Source organism: Geotrypetes seraphini, chromosome 2 (genome assembly GCF_902459505.1).
Source record: "Geotrypetes seraphini chromosome 2, aGeoSer1.1, whole genome shotgun sequence".
Classification (NCBI taxonomy): Eukaryota; Metazoa; Chordata; class Amphibia; order Gymnophiona; family Dermophiidae; genus Geotrypetes; species Geotrypetes seraphini.
This window is the reverse complement of record NC_047085.1, coordinates 45,847,668-45,863,176: the sequence shown is the minus strand read 5'-3', so window position 1 is coordinate 45,863,176 and position 15,509 is coordinate 45,847,668. Positions and strand designations below refer to the sequence as shown.

The 15,509-nt window shown below is 41.1% G+C and overlaps 1 protein-coding gene and 1 long non-coding RNA gene across 5 annotated transcripts in view; one reads left to right on the top strand and one right to left on the bottom strand.

Annotated features, from left to right (window-relative positions):
* Positions 1–15,509, top strand: part of COL14A1 (collagen type XIV alpha 1 chain) — a 393,953-nt gene that overhangs the window by 197,297 nt on the left and 181,147 nt on the right. For both annotated transcript variants that reach the window (XM_033933023.1, XM_033933024.1), the window contains exons 22-23: positions 6,852–7,001; positions 8,829–8,945. In XM_033933023.1, coding sequence (XP_033788914.1) covers positions 6,852–7,001; positions 8,829–8,945 — 267 coding nt within the window. The remainder of the gene's footprint in view (positions 1–6,851; positions 7,002–8,828; positions 8,946–15,509) is intronic.
* LOC117355058 overlaps positions 1–15,509 on the bottom strand; it is a 163,168-nt gene that overhangs the window by 73,121 nt on the left and 74,538 nt on the right. The window lies entirely within an intron of this gene.

Below are 15,509 nucleotides of genomic sequence, written 5' to 3'. Positions count from 1 at the left end.
CTCATGTTTTATGCATTGTACTTTGTACATTGCTCAGTTTATACTAGTATTTATTGTCTCCGACCCACATATGTTCACACTGTACACTATATTGCTTCCGGACTCAGGCAATATATTTATTTAACACTTACCATGGTTGGTATCTACAGAGTACATATGACTCTCAGCTTGGGTGGTCCTTGTGACTTCCGATCCACTTGCTTATCAAACTGGTGCTTTCTCCCCTCTTTTCTCCTTCCTGGAGAGGACTTCTTATCCTTTTTCATATTCGTGATTTTTTCCTCTTCGTCATGCCTAATTTAATACCATGCGGGGTGGGCATTCCATGTCATACCCTCTGTGATTTCGGCTTTTTCTCCTACTTGTATGTCTTCTCTTAAACTAGTATCATGGAACGTCAACGGTATTAACCAACCTCTCAAATGTAAGAAAATTATAGATTATCTTAAAGCGAAAGATTATGACATTCTCTTGCTACAGGAGACTCACCTGAATCCCATAGACTGTTCCAAGCTTCGTATTCCTGGATATGCTACGCATGCATTTTCCCCTGCTTTCCATAAAAAAAGAGGAGTGTCCATTCTTGTGAAGACTTCGTTACAAGCTCACATCTTACATCAATTGTTGGATTCTGAAGGCCGATGGATTGCAATTTCAGTTCAGTTCGGTGACTTATGTTTCTCTATTGTCAACATTTATGCTCCAAACATTGACCTGCCATCCTTCATGGAAACCTTGAGGGACGTACTGCTAGATGTAGCCGACCATCCTTTAATACTCGGCGGGGACTTTAATCTCCCGTTAGACACCGATCTAGATAGGCACTCTCAATCACAGTTCCGTCCCTCTAAAATGCGATCTGAACTTCACAACGTTATTCAAGATCTTGGCCTTTGCGATCCGTGGAGATTACTCCATCCGGGTGAACGATCCTTCACGTTTTATTCTGCCCCTCACCGTTCTTACTCTAGACTGGACTTCTTTCTTATTTCTAAATCTCTTCTCCCTACGATTCGTGCTGCTATCATTCATCCTATTATACTTTCGGATCACGCCCCCATTGGGTTACATGTGGAATTACAACACACACGCCCCAATCGAATCTGGCAGCTCAATTCAGCCATTCTCCTGGACTCTGCTTTCCAAGATAAATTCCGAAGCTTTATTGCGGACTTTTTCACTGATAATGTTTCTTCCATTGAATCCTATACCACCATATGGGAAGCTTTTAAAGCGACCCTCAGAGGTGAAGTAATCAGCTTCTCTGCTTGGAAGCGTAGGTCAGATCATTCTAATATGGAATCTTTGGAGAAGGATATATCTTTATTGGAACGCCAGCAGATCACGAATAATCTTACTCAAATGTCCTCGGATTTAGTTCAGAAAAAGGTTGAATATAACATTCTATCTCGGCTTAGAGCTCAACAGGACTTCTTAGTATCCAAAGCGGGCACCTACATGTCTGCCAACAAAGCTGGTCGTTCTATGGCTCGTTACCTGGCTAATCATAAGCAAAGATCTAGAGTGGCTGCACTAGTGAGAGAAGATGGTACCTCTGCTACAGATGATTGCTCCATATCCCAGCTCTTCGCCACTTTTTATAGTGCCTTATACTCTTCGTCCATCAACTCCTCCTCTATTTCTAGTTCTGTTTTCTTTCAAGATATATCCCATCCCTCTTTGGATTGTTCCCAGGCCTCATGTCTTGGGGCTCCTATTGCAGAAACCGAGATTCTGGAAGCCATAAAATCCCTTTCCTCACATAAATCACCAGGGCCCGATGGACTTCCGATGGAATTCTATAAAACCTTCTCTACTGATCTTATTCCTTGGCTGAAACACCTTTTTGATTACCTTTTTTCTAATCCTGATGATCAAGGTGGTTTCGCGGAAGCGCACATTATTGTTTTACCTAAAGCGGGGAGAGACGAAACACGGGTAGCCAATTATCGGCCTATTTCTCTACTCAACACTGACTGTAAGATACTGGCTAAAGTCCTAGCATCTCGATTGGATAAGATCTTGGGCAACCTCATTCATCCGGATCAGGTAGGCTTTATGAAAGCTCGTTTTATTGGTGATAATGCACGTACTTTCCATTCTGTTCTAGACATCGCCCATTCTACCACTGAACCGATGATAGCTATTTCCTTGGACGCAGAGAAAGCCTTCGATATGATGGAATCATTTATTTGCGGCTCTCCAATGGTTTGGATGTGGCCCAGATTTTATACAATGGATCAAATTACTATACAACAAGCCTTGTTCTAGATTGCGGATCAACAACTCTTTATCTACCCCTATCTCTCTCCGCAGAGGTACCCGACAGGGTTGCCCCTTGTCACCCCTCTTATTCAACCTAGCTCTCGAACCATTGCTATTGGCGATTCGCCAACATCCGCATTTACTTGGCATTCCTGTGGGCTCTTCACAAATTAAAACCTTAGCTTACGCTGACGATCTGTTGGTATTCCTTTCGAAACCAGCCTCCTCCATTCCTGTTCTTCTCCAAATAGTGTCTGACTTTTCACGCTGTTCCGGTTATCGTATAAACTGGGATAAATCCGAGGTTATGCCTCTCAATGATTCTACTTCACTGGCTGATTGTGGTCATATCTCATTTCGTTGGGCCAGCTCTTCCTTAAAATACCTCGGTATCCTGTTTCATCATGATACTGATACCATGATATCTATCAATTTAGCTGCTTTAATATCCAAGATCGATGCATTGGTGAAGAGGTGGTCCCCTCTTTCCTTGTTGTGGTGGGGACGTCTTGAGGCTATCAAGATGACTATCACACCGACTGTTAACTACTATCTTTCTATGCTCCCTAGATTAGCCCCCAAGGAGTTTTATAAATCTATTGAAGTGAAGCTCTCAGCTTACCTCTGGTGTAAGAAAACACCTCATATTTCCCTAAAAATTCTCAAAGCCTCTAAAGAAAATGGGGGCATGGGCTTTCCGGACTTTTTTCTCTATCATGTTGCCTCGTTTCTGCGGTATAGTTCATTCTGGACACTGGATCCTAGTCTCTCTAACGAACTGGCTGCCTGGTTTCGAGTCGAAACACATCTTGTCAGTCCGATCCCATTATCTAATTTGTCTTTCCTTTCTACTTCCTCATTACCTTGTAAATCTACCACCATATATGCCACCCTCCAAGCGGTTCAGCATTTTGATTGTATTTCCGGGTCCGATAGACGCAACACGAACGGTTCTCCTCTCTGGTACAACCCCTCTTTTTGTATTGGTAATCGCCCTATTCACTGGAGTTCTGGATTGACAAAGGGATATGGACTTTAAATCAGTTCATGGATAATGGTAAACTCCTTTCTTTTGCTCAGCTCATGGACAGGTTTGACTTACCTACAACAGAATGCTATCATTGGATTCAACTCTCTCACTGTCTACTTAAATGTTCCCCATCCATTTTTTCCTATACCCAAACCTCTCCTTTCATGACTCTCTCAAAATTAGCGCTAGAACTAGGTCATACCACGTCCCTTTTTTATAAAGAACTCAGATCACATTTATACCCTAGATCCAAGAGATCTACGGATATTTGGTTATCTTACTCCACTTGGCGTGGAACCGAACAGGACTGGGACCATTATTTCAGCAAAATAATTCGCCCAACAGCATCTGCAAGTTTATCTCAGTCGCTTTATTTTCTTGCGTACAAAGTTTTCTGGACTCCTAACAAGATGTATATGGCTGGCATTAGGGATTCCAATAGGTGTTGGCACTGTGCTTCGGAGTTAGGGGACCTTCATCATATGATTTATGCATGTCCTATCCTTCAGGACTTTTGGACACAAATATGGCGTCTTGTTCAACGTATTCTCCCTATTTCGTCGGGATTCTCCTTCGATATCTTGCTTTACAGAGCTTTAGCTGTGTCAGATCCCCTCTCCGCCAGTCAACAAGCTCTTCTTAATATTTTAATTGCTTTAACAATTCAAATGATTCTTCACAATTGGAAATCCACAGATTTGCTTAATGTTGTTTTCTGGTGGAATACTGTTCTCATGATTCATTCCTATGAACTAAAAGCTGCTGAATTTACAAACCGATTGCAGCGCGTTTCCAAGATATGGGATCCTATTCGACACAACTCTCCTTAACCGTTGTCTTTCCTCTAATTTCTCTTGATCTTGTTATGTCCAACTTTCTCTCTCTTTTTCTTCTCTATCCATTACTCTAGGTTGGCATGGGATGTCCGCCCCGTATCCTTTACTCATTACTCATCATTCTTCACTCATTACTATTTCATTACTAGTCTCTCTCTTCCATCTTCTACTTGATCTACCTCTTCCTCCTCACCTTTTCTTAGTCTTCCTCTTTTCTCTCTTTCTCCTCTCCAGGTTCTACAGTGGGTTCTTTTGAGCCTCCAGGTTTCCTTGTGTTTTTTCTTTTTTGCAACGAAAATTATAAACATCATATCATATGTATTCTGTATTATGTACTCTTCTGATATCTGGTTGGTTCGTTTGAACCTCTTTGTTCACTTGTTCATTATTCTTTTTGTTCTTTTTGTATCTCTGTTTTGGTTACTAAAAATTCAATAAATATATTTGAAATTCAAAACATTACCGTTGTGCTCTAAAGGCAAGCGCGGCCGCGCAATGTAGTTGCTTTGAAGAACTGCTAATGAAAAAAAAATCATCTCTCATTACAAGAGTGCCCACCACAACTGTATGATTTTGCTCCTTATGACCCTGGCAGGTCACTTAATCCTCCAGTGCTTACCGCTTTGAATATCGGCTTTGAAATGCCAAAGCGACAAAAAGGCGGTATGCACGTCCCCATTCCCATTCTCCTGATCACATCTGCTCCTAGTTACTGTTCTCAAGGGAGTGTGTGGTAGTTTGTTTGCACTGCTGCAAGGCTTTTTCTTTTTGTTTGCATGGCCAAACAATTTAGGCAAACCACCACCTCCCCTCCCCCACACCCACTTCCGCCGCTACAGCTACTCCTCTTTATCATTTCTATGGCACCACAACAATATTGACATAGATGACACAACAATTTTGGCTGGCCTCTAAGAACCACTTGAGAAAACTGTGGTTAGCCACTCTGTGTGTGGCATCATCCCACTGTGTGCTCTTGGTTTAAAAGAATGTCAGTATAAAGTAAAATACAATGGAAGAACGTACTGTAACATCCTGTCTAAGCCAGAAGGCATGAGATGGAGGCTAAATGGTGCTGTGCCTCATGTGTATTGGAGCCTTGTGCCTTTACTTGAGGAGAGGAGATCTCTGCTACCATGTGAAGCTCAAAATGCCTTACTGCAATATGAAAACTTTTTTTTTAATGCTGTTTTCCAGAGACTGGCCAAATTATTATATAGATAGATTATAGATGTCTTCCTCTTTCTGTAACCCTGGTTTCTGGATTCTCTCTACAAATCGAGTTTTCTGCTAAGATATTGGGAGTCTTTTTTGACTCCTTTCTTTCTTTTAAAGATCAAATTAACTCTGTGGTCAAGAAATGCTTTTTTAGTCTGCGTATGCTGAGGAAGGTGAGACATCTTTTTCTTCATCGTCATTTTTCTATTTTAGTTCAGTCAATTATATTATCTCGTCTGGACTATTGTAATGTTATCTACCTCAGTATCACAAAAAAATTGTCTTTATAGATTGCAGCTGATTCAGAATACTGCTGCGAAATTGATCTTTGGGAAATGTAAATCTGAGCATGTGACTCCGTTGCTCCAGAGTCTTCATTGGCTCCTGGTTTATTTCAATTTAAGTGTGCTTGTGTGGCTTTTAAAATTTTATATGGAATTCTTACTCCTCTTATTCTTTTTTAAGAGGTAATCAACAATTTAAATTATCCCTTCCTTCCAGGCAGGGCCGGATTAATCAATAGGCCCAGTAGGCACGTGCGTAGGGCCCGAAACTGTGAGGGGGGCCCGCTGAAGGAGGACAACTCACCTTGATATTTTATAAAACAGCAACGGCCCCCTCCCGGCATAAACGGCAATGGGCCCCCAATGGCAATGCCCCTCCCCCCCCACAGCAACGGCAACCCCCCCCCCCCCGGAACAGCAAAGTGCTGGGTATTGAAAAGCCGTCCGGCCCCCAGGATATGTCCGCAATAGGAGGACATGTCCGGGTAAATCCAGACGTCTGGTAACCCTACCTAAGTCACTACATATAAGTTACATCTAGGCAGTCTTGTTAAACTTTTAGTTATACTTGCAATACGACTAAGTCTAGGCCAGCCCACATCCCGCCCAAATCCCGCCCTCACCACTCCTCCTAAAATGCCCCTTTCAGCTCTGGGCATACAGCGGCACTGAAAGGGCCTAAGCTGTTTTTAGATACATCTAAAACCTGTTTCGATTATCGGCACTTGGACGACCTGTCTTTAAGGTCGTCAACGTGCCGATTTGGGCGGAATTGTAGACGTATTTCTGTTTTGATTATGAGCCCCATGGTCCTTAGCTGCTGGTTGAGGACTGCTGTTGCTGAACAAAGGCATCCAGCATCCTGGCCTTTGCTGAGCATGTTCTAATTGAACAGGAAGCCCAAAGGAGCACGTGGAAGCTGCTGGGGGAAGAAAATCAGTGATTCACGCATAATAAAAATTCTTCTGAGGATAAAGTCATGTTTGTAAGCCAATATCCACATACTGCTTATATATTGTGTTTATTCTAAATTAACTATAGCCAATATTCAGTCATGTATACCTGGCTTCTTCTAAAAGAGATGGAAGATAAGCTGGCAAATTCTTTTAGAGGCAAAGTTCACTGAGACGGTATTCTTACAACACATTGTGTTCACTGGCAATGATTTTAATCAATTACAGGTATTTTTTTTTTTTGTGTGTGTGCTTTTTCCTTCAGTCTCTGGACCTGCACTGGAGACCTTTGTGGGAGATGATATTACCAACATGCTGATTGTGAACCTGCTGAGTGGGACAGAATACAGCCTCAAAGTGTTTGCTTCATACTCGACAGGTGTCAGTGATGCCTTAATGGGTGTGGCTAAGACATGTAAGAATGGCTCCATCTTGTTCTCACCTTCATGCAGTCCTAACATTCTAAGTCACTGTACGCTAGACGTTACTTCCATACTGAAATTGTGGCGGTATAGAAACTCTCAATAAACAATAAATTTAAGAATTTTTATAAATATATGCATTTTCAATTGAAAATATTTATTCAATATTTATCAAAAGTCAATTACTTACAAATGCAGCCTTTCCATAAAGTTCCAATATAGTTTGTATAAAGTCTTACAGACTTTCAAGCAAATATGAAAAATAGGTTTCAAACACAACTCTAGTGCGTAAATTGCATTAAGAGGAAAAGATCTCAGATGCCTGCGCTGGATTCGAATAGAGATTCAGCCAGCATTAGCAGGTCAGAGTATCTTTCATTGATCAGAAAAACCTCTCAATTAATGAAATGTTTGATAAATACTTGAAAATAGTAATAATTCTTTTAAATAACTTTTAAACCAGCAGTAAATAAGCAATAAATCAAGGCACTTATCTTAGTGCTTGAAATTATTGTAAATCCCAAAGTCTGATGGGACCCGTCTTGCCAACGTTCTTGGCTTCTTCAGGGAACTTGACTGGGCGGGGCGGGGCCTTAGGCACATTGGCCTACCTAAGATTCCGGTTGGCCCAGGTGCCTAAGGCCCTGCCCATGGAAGGGGCCTTAGGTGCCTGGGCCAATCAGGCCTTAGGCCCCTCCCTGGTACATCCCACAGTGCACCAGGAAGGGGAAGACCCGCCTCATTCTGACGGAGGTGGGCTGGACGGCCGGATGGTGGGAAAACCCATCCAGCTGGCCATCATTACAGGTTAGGGGAGTCTGTATGGGGTCCGGGAAGGGTGGGGGTTAGGAGGAGTAGGGGTGGGGGTGGAGGGTCATTGCAGAATCTACGGTGGGGGTTTCAGGCAGGAGGGATTGAGCACCTTCCTAGTTTCATTGGGGGGGGGTTTCCGAGCAGGATAGATTGGGCATATCTCCTGCCACATTCGTCGGGGGTGGGGGGATGTCCCAGGCAGGAGGGATTGGGCACCCTCCTGCTGGTTTCATTGTGGGGGAGGGGGGAGGGGTTTCCGGGCAGGAGGGATTGGGCATATCATCTGCCACATCCGTTGGGGGGTGGGGGGATGTTCCAGGCAGGAGGGATTGGACATCCCTCAGTTTGGCATCCCTCAGTTTGATAACTGTTGCACGCAGCGTGTCTTGTTCTAGGAGAGACTGCCATACATTCAACCCAAGCAGGCTCTGTGGTTCTGGGTCCTGAGGAAGAAGTAGACCCAATGGGCAGCTGTTCCAGGATCTTCTGAGGTGGACCCTCTATGGCTTTGGAGCCCTTTCCAAAACTGTTGCTTGGGGACTCAAGTTGAACAGGTCGGAATGTTACCTTAATCCATCAGAGGTCTTGTGCAGTGTGTTTATTCTGCATTCAAGGGCTATCATCTAGTCCATGCTTATTTATTCAAATTTCTATACCGTTCTCCCAGGGGAGCTCAGAACTGTTTGCATGAATTAATTCAGGTATTCAAGCATTTTTCCCTGTCTGTCCCAGTGGGTTCACAATCTATCTAATATACCTGGGGCATAAGGGGGACCAAGTGACCTATCCAAGGTCACAGTTGACTGCTTCACTCTTTTATTTTGCACCGTGTATTTACAGGAATTTTCAACGTTAGTTCATCGTTGCTAACAAATTTTCTTTGACTTCCCATATGCTTCAGTAGGATATCACGGTGCAGTATGGTACGATGGTATTTTATGTTTTCCTGATGTATTCTAAAAGTTTAGCAGAGTACAACTGTCTCAAGGATTGTACTTTTATTTCAGTGGACTTGGTGGTGACGAATCTGAATGCGTATCAGGTGCGAATGACTAGCATGTGTGCTCAATGGGAGCTTCATAGGCATGCAACTGCATACAGGATTATTTTGGAATCACTATTAGGTAAGTAAATGAAAGACTGCACTACCAGGCCCCTGCCAGTATTCATACTCCTACTGTTTCACTTTTTTTTTTCTTTTTCTTAAGTTCTTGAAAGAAAGAGCACTCCTATTTATTTTTACTAGCATCCAGTTCTGACAAAGAAAATGCATTAAATCAAAACTCGTTATATGACCTGCACTGTGAGTCATACATGGAAAGTCTTTTGCAGCCAAAGATATATTGTCCAGAAGAAAGAAAGGGCAGAGGAGTTGTTAGGTGGTTAGATTTCTTTGAAAACTTTCTCTTTAGTGTTTCCTGGATTACACACTTTTCTGTGCTTCATGGATTTAGACTAATTTATAACCATGTTATAAGTTGAGCTAATGTCAGTATTGTCTTGGCTCTAATTTATAGAAACATAGAAACATGACGGCAGATAAAGGCCAAATGGTCCATCTAGCCTGCCCATCTGCAACATCCACTATCATCTCCTCTCCCTATTGGCTAAGGATCTTTACACCTGCATTGTGATGTCATAGAACTTTAGTAACATGGTAACATGATGGCAGATAAAGGCCAAATGGTCCATCTAGTCTGCCCATCTGCAACATCAACTATCATCTCCTCTCCCTATTGGCTAAAGCTCTTTATACCTGCATTGTGATGCCATAGAACTTTAGTAACATAGTAACATGATGGCAGATAAAGGCCAAATGGTCCATCTAGTCTGCCTCATTATCTCTTTCTCTCTCTGAGAGATCCTACGTGCCTATCCTAGCCCTCTTGAATTCAGACACAGTCTCTGTTTCCACCACCTCTTCCGGGAGACTACCACCCTTTCCGTAAAAAAGTATTTCCTCAGATTACTCCGGAGCCTATCACCTCTTAACTTCATCCTATGCCTTCTCATGGCTCCGGAGTATTCTGAAGAAATAGTTTTTTACGGAAAGGGTGGTGAACTAAGTTAATGTTAATAATGTCTTGGCTCTGTGACACATACATTCATTTGTATAAAGTTGAATCCTTTAATCTTACATCCAAGTCTGGCCCTGATTTATGAATGAGCATTAATGAGTTAATTGGGTTGTTGCACATTCACTTACATTAATCTGAGTTAATAAGCACATGGAGTAATTTTATAGAGTGGTGGAAGCAACTCTTACAGAGGGTACACATGCTTACGAAGTAGGCACATTTTTAACAGTGAGCCCATTGTTAAGTGATCTGAGAGCAGGCGTTTCCGGGGACAGAGTGAGGTGAAGTTACAATGTACATACATTGGAGTAAGTGTAAATTTGTACACTGGACCTATGTGGCACTAGGACTAGCTCTGGGAGCCTATTGTATAGAAAGTGCATAGGTGCCTATGTTGCCTTTAGGTTTAAACCAGCTGCCTTCTTGGACTTGTCACACAGGCACCAATTATAAAAATTATCCCTATATTTAGTTAATAGGCATCATTAAGAATAATGTACTTGAATTACTTAATGTGTGCTAAAGCGATTTAATGGAAGTTAGTTAAATGAGGTTAATTATTTGCAGTCAACATTTTCCTGACCTCCCTCCTCCCACCACCAACTAAAATAAGTTAAAATAAAATGATGCCTAGTTCACTACTAAAAAGAGCCTTGAAGGAAACTGCACTCTTCCAAAGTCTGGCCAGCGTGGAGCAGCCGTGGTTAATAGTCTGTTCAGAGCCAAAATTTTCAAAAATAAGCATGAAGATGCTGAGATTTCAAGCATTCCCTCTTGGTAGAATGCAAATATGAAAAGTAGTGACATCAGTGAATTGGCTAAAGTGCTTATATATACCATAGGGAGAGGTATGGCCAGTAGGAAAAAGAAAGTATTGATGCCCCGCTATAAGGCACTGATGAGACCTAATTTTTTAATATTGTGTACAATTCTGGAGGCCGCACCTTCAAAAAGATATAAAAAGGATAGAGTCAGTCTAGAGCAGGGATCTTAAAGTCTCTCCTTGAGGGCCGCAATCCAGTCAGGTTTTCAGGATTTCCCCAATGAATATGCATTGAAAGCAGTGCATGCACATAGATTTCATGCATATTCATTGGGGAAATCCTGAAAACCTGACTGGATTGTGGCCCTCAAGGAGGAACTTTGAGATTCCTGGTCTAGAGGAAGGCTACTAAAATGGTGCGTGATCTGTGTCATAAGGCATATGGGGACAGACTTAAAGATCTCAATCTGTATACTTTAGAGCAAAGGCAGGAAAGGGGAGATATGATAGAGACGTTTAAATACCTGGAATGAGAGGGCAAAGGATGAAGTTAAGAGGTGATAGGCTCAGGAAATACTTTTTAACATAAAGGGTGGTAGATGCGTGGACCAGTCTCTCGAAAGAGACTGTGTCTGAATTCAAGAGGGCCTAGGATAGGCACGTGGGATCTCTTGCAGAGAGAAAGAGATAATGGTTACTGCGGATGGGCAGACTAGTTGGGCCATTTGGCCTTTATCTGCCATCATGTTTTCATGTTTCTATGTTTCTATAACAGGAACACGATTAGTTAAAAACTCCTATGCACATTCTAAAAACCTTACAAAATGAAAATGATGATATAAAGACAGAATTATTTAGAAATTAAGTTGTCTTTACTATGAGAAGAGATACTGTTAAAACCTATCAGTGTATTTATTCATGCCTTTTAAAACTAGAGTCTATAAATACAGATAAGGTTGATCCAAAATGTGAGCTAAGCACAAGCTCTGTTTAAGCCAAGATCATTCCTGATATCAATGATTAAAAATGTCCGCCTTATCTAGGAGTAACCCAAGTTCAGGCTTCCTTTGTTCCCCATTTGGCCTTGTGGAACACTGCCAGAAATCGCCTCAGTCCTTCTCATAATAGGCATGGTTTAATGAAAAAAGAACAAAAGAGTCATTTATATTTCTTTGGATTAACATTTATAATGAAGAGATTTCTTTGTTCAACCTGGTCTTCCTCTTATTCAGCCAGTGATTATCACTGTTACTGAACCCAAAATTCATTAAAGTATTTAGGGTTATCTACAGAAGATTATAAACGCCAAGCAATGGTTTGGCACATATAAAAATGAAGACTATTGTTTTCACTTTTTAATACTGTAGCTTTTGCTTCCAATCTTTTTAGAAATTATTTGTCTTGGCGTTATGAAGATTAATTAATCTATAAATATAGTACAGTTCAACATAGCTGTTGACCTCTTTTCCTAATCCATATAAGCATCTGATTAGCATTCCATTTTGTGCATGGACGTTTTCTGCAAATCTCCAATTTTTGCAGTACAGAGAGTTATAGACTCAATTTTCTTTTGATATTTTTATTGAGGAACCTTATATAATAATACAGTGAGTGCTAATCAGTTGAATGCTACCTTACAGTAAATGTTCAAATCAGGCAGTTTATGTTAAAAATTACATGCCCTCCCGAGGGAGGAGGTGGTGATGGAATTCAAAAAAATGTGAGATGAACACAGAGGATCTCTAATCAGAAAATGAACAGTATAAAACAAACTATGGGCGGCACTGGGCAATCCTGCGTGGTTTGTGTCCCATATATGGTGATTTAGCTTAGGATGAGTTGGGGAGGGTTTTGATTGGAGCTCCAGTGACAAGATGGTTAGAATAGGCTGGAATGGGTTTTGATGGCAACTCTAGCTTTGGGAAACTAAAAACAGTACCGGGCAGACTTCTATGGTCTATTGCCCAGAAATATCAAAGAAAAGACAATTTAACCATGAACATACTGTATAATGAGTGTGACTATTGGGCAGACTGGAGGTGCCGATCAGTTATCTCCTTTCATTCACTATATTATAGACATGGATTCAATTTAAATGTGCATGTGTTGCATTCAAACTTCTTTATGGAATATTTGACTCTTTGATCCCATTACACTGGAATGCTCATAGATCCTGTTATTCGAGGAACACACAGAAGTATAAACTATTGTTCTCCTCTTTTAAGGGAATTAAATTGACTGGGAAACTTTTGTCAGTCGTAGGCTTTTAAGTTAATAGAGATTTGGAATGGACGTCCTGGCTCTATTAGAACGATAGGTCAGCTGCAATTGTTTCGGAAAACTTTAAAAACTCTTATTGTCACAATATTTAAACAGTTTACCCATAAGATCTACTAACCAATAAACATTGCAAGACTTACTTTTACGATAGGCTAAGCTAAACTCTACTCCTCTCTCCTTTCCACATCTTTATGTATATTCTGGTCTTCTGATTATCTGTTAACCGAGTTGAGCTCTGATAGGAGATGACCTGGTATATAACCTGAAGATTAGATTAGAAAGATAGACAAGAGGAAATATAGAACATAATGACAATAAGAACGCCCAGTGCTATAATATCATCCTCTCACCGTGCTGTCTTGAATTCTACACACCGTTCTTGTCTCTACCACCCTCACTGTGCGTCTATGCCATACATTCACTCTATATGTTCTCTCAGGGTTTCCGCAGCTGGCATTGTGCTTGTTCCAGGTGTCCGGGTCTCGCTGTGTTTTGTCAGTTAGAAACCAACGTTCTTGTAAACCGCTTTGAACTCATGCGTCCTGTTGTAAACCGCTCTGTACTTCTGTATCCTGCTTCAAACATTGTTTCTTGTTGCAAATATCTCGTATTCTTATTGCACGTATCTTCTTGCAAACCGCCCTGAACTTAATGTATCTTGTTGTAAACATCGCATTCTCTCATTGCATGAATCTTGTTGTAAACCGCTTTGAACTTATGGTATAGCGGTATATAAGAAATAAAATTATTATTATTATTATTATTACATGCATGACCTTGCATTTCTCCACATTGAAGCTCATCTGCCTTTTATTTGCCCACTCCTCCAGCTTGTTCAGGTCCCTTTGTAATTCTTCGCATTCCTCTACCGTTCTAACCCTGCTACAGAGTTTAGTGTCATCCACAAATTTTATAACTTCACACTTCATGTTTCAAGTTTCAAGTTTATTGACTTTTAATATACCGACCATCAACAAGTATCTGGCCGGTTTACAATAAAATATTTAAAAAGAGGAAAAGATAATAAATATTTAAAAAAGATAATAAAAGTGTACATTAAGGACATTAACTGGACGGACTTGAGAGTGAGGGTAAGAGGGAAAGGAGGGGAAAAGTTACATACAAACTTGGACAGGCTACTTCACTTATGCCGCCAGAGAATCATATAGTATCTTTAGGAAAGAACTAAAAACCACATTGTTTAATAAATTTATAACCTAACCAGACTTCTCCCCTAAAATCGGAGCCTCCCTCCCATCCCAAGGAGTCCGTCTACCCTCTTCTGCCAAAATTTCTATCTTTAATTGTTACCAGTTTTTCCCACTGGTGCCCGTCCTTCATTCAAATGTACCAAGTTAACAACTTACTTCTCATCAACATCTTATGTTATCTTTTTCACCTTCGCAGCCTTGCACCTTTGTAACTCAAAGCGCAATCTCCTTTCTCTTCTCCTACTTATGCTCTGAATATCGTCGACTGTATAATGCTACTCATTGTGAAACCATGTAATACACAGCCCTGTAACTCTCCTGTTACTATCACTTGATGTTCAATGCTATACTCTGTAATTCGCTGTCTGTCCAGTTTCTCTTCATTGTAAACCGCCTAGAAGTCGCAAGATTGTTGGCAGTATATAAGAATAAAGTTATTATTATTATTATTATATTATAATTAGAAGAAGAAGGAAAAGAGGGAATAGGATAAAACATATGGGGTGGGTCCGCTTTATAAAAGCGGTTGGTTGAGTAAAAAAGAGATGCTCTAAGCACAGGTAAAAGCGTCACGAAATAAAAAAGTCTTCAGGCTTATCTTGAATTTATCGAGTTGTTGTTCGAATCGGAGTTGATGTGGCAGAGCATTCCACAATGTTGGGGCGACTACTGTGAAATTTATTTTCCTGGTGTAAAAGAAATCTTTTATAGAAGGAATTAAAAAGAGCTTCTGATCTGCTGACCTCAGTGTGCGTGTTGGGCATTGAGGGATGAGAAGCCTATCAAGATATGAAGGCTGGTGAGAGAGTTTTATTTTAAAGGTCAGCAGGATAGTTGTATAAGTCTTGCGATGTGAAATAGGAAGCCAGTGTGCTTCTTTCAAAAGAGGGGTAACGTGATCATATTTGCCTATTTTGTAAATGAGTTTTATTGCCGTATTTTGGATTAATTGTAAGCGTCGGATTTCTTTTGGGGGGGAGTCCGCTGTAAAGAGAGTTACAGTAATCAAGGTGGGAAACAACTAAGGAATGAACCCTGTTTCTAGGTCATTAATAAATACATTGAACAGCAGCGGTCCGAGTACTGTAATAAAAGATTCTGCTCAACAGCATGTCTGTGGCTTTCTTTGGGGGATGATGTGCGATCTGCAGTTTGTCTTTGTAGATTCAGATGGGCGGACTGCCCTGTTCCCGATCAGGTCGGTGAACCCGCTATTTACAAAGAGAAACGGCAGATCTCACAACGTACCCTGTACTCTATGGTACACCGACAATTGCGCGAAGGACAGTTGTACCCCCAACAATTGCGCCCTGTCAGATGCACGCACCAACAAGTGCCCATATGACAATCGCGCCC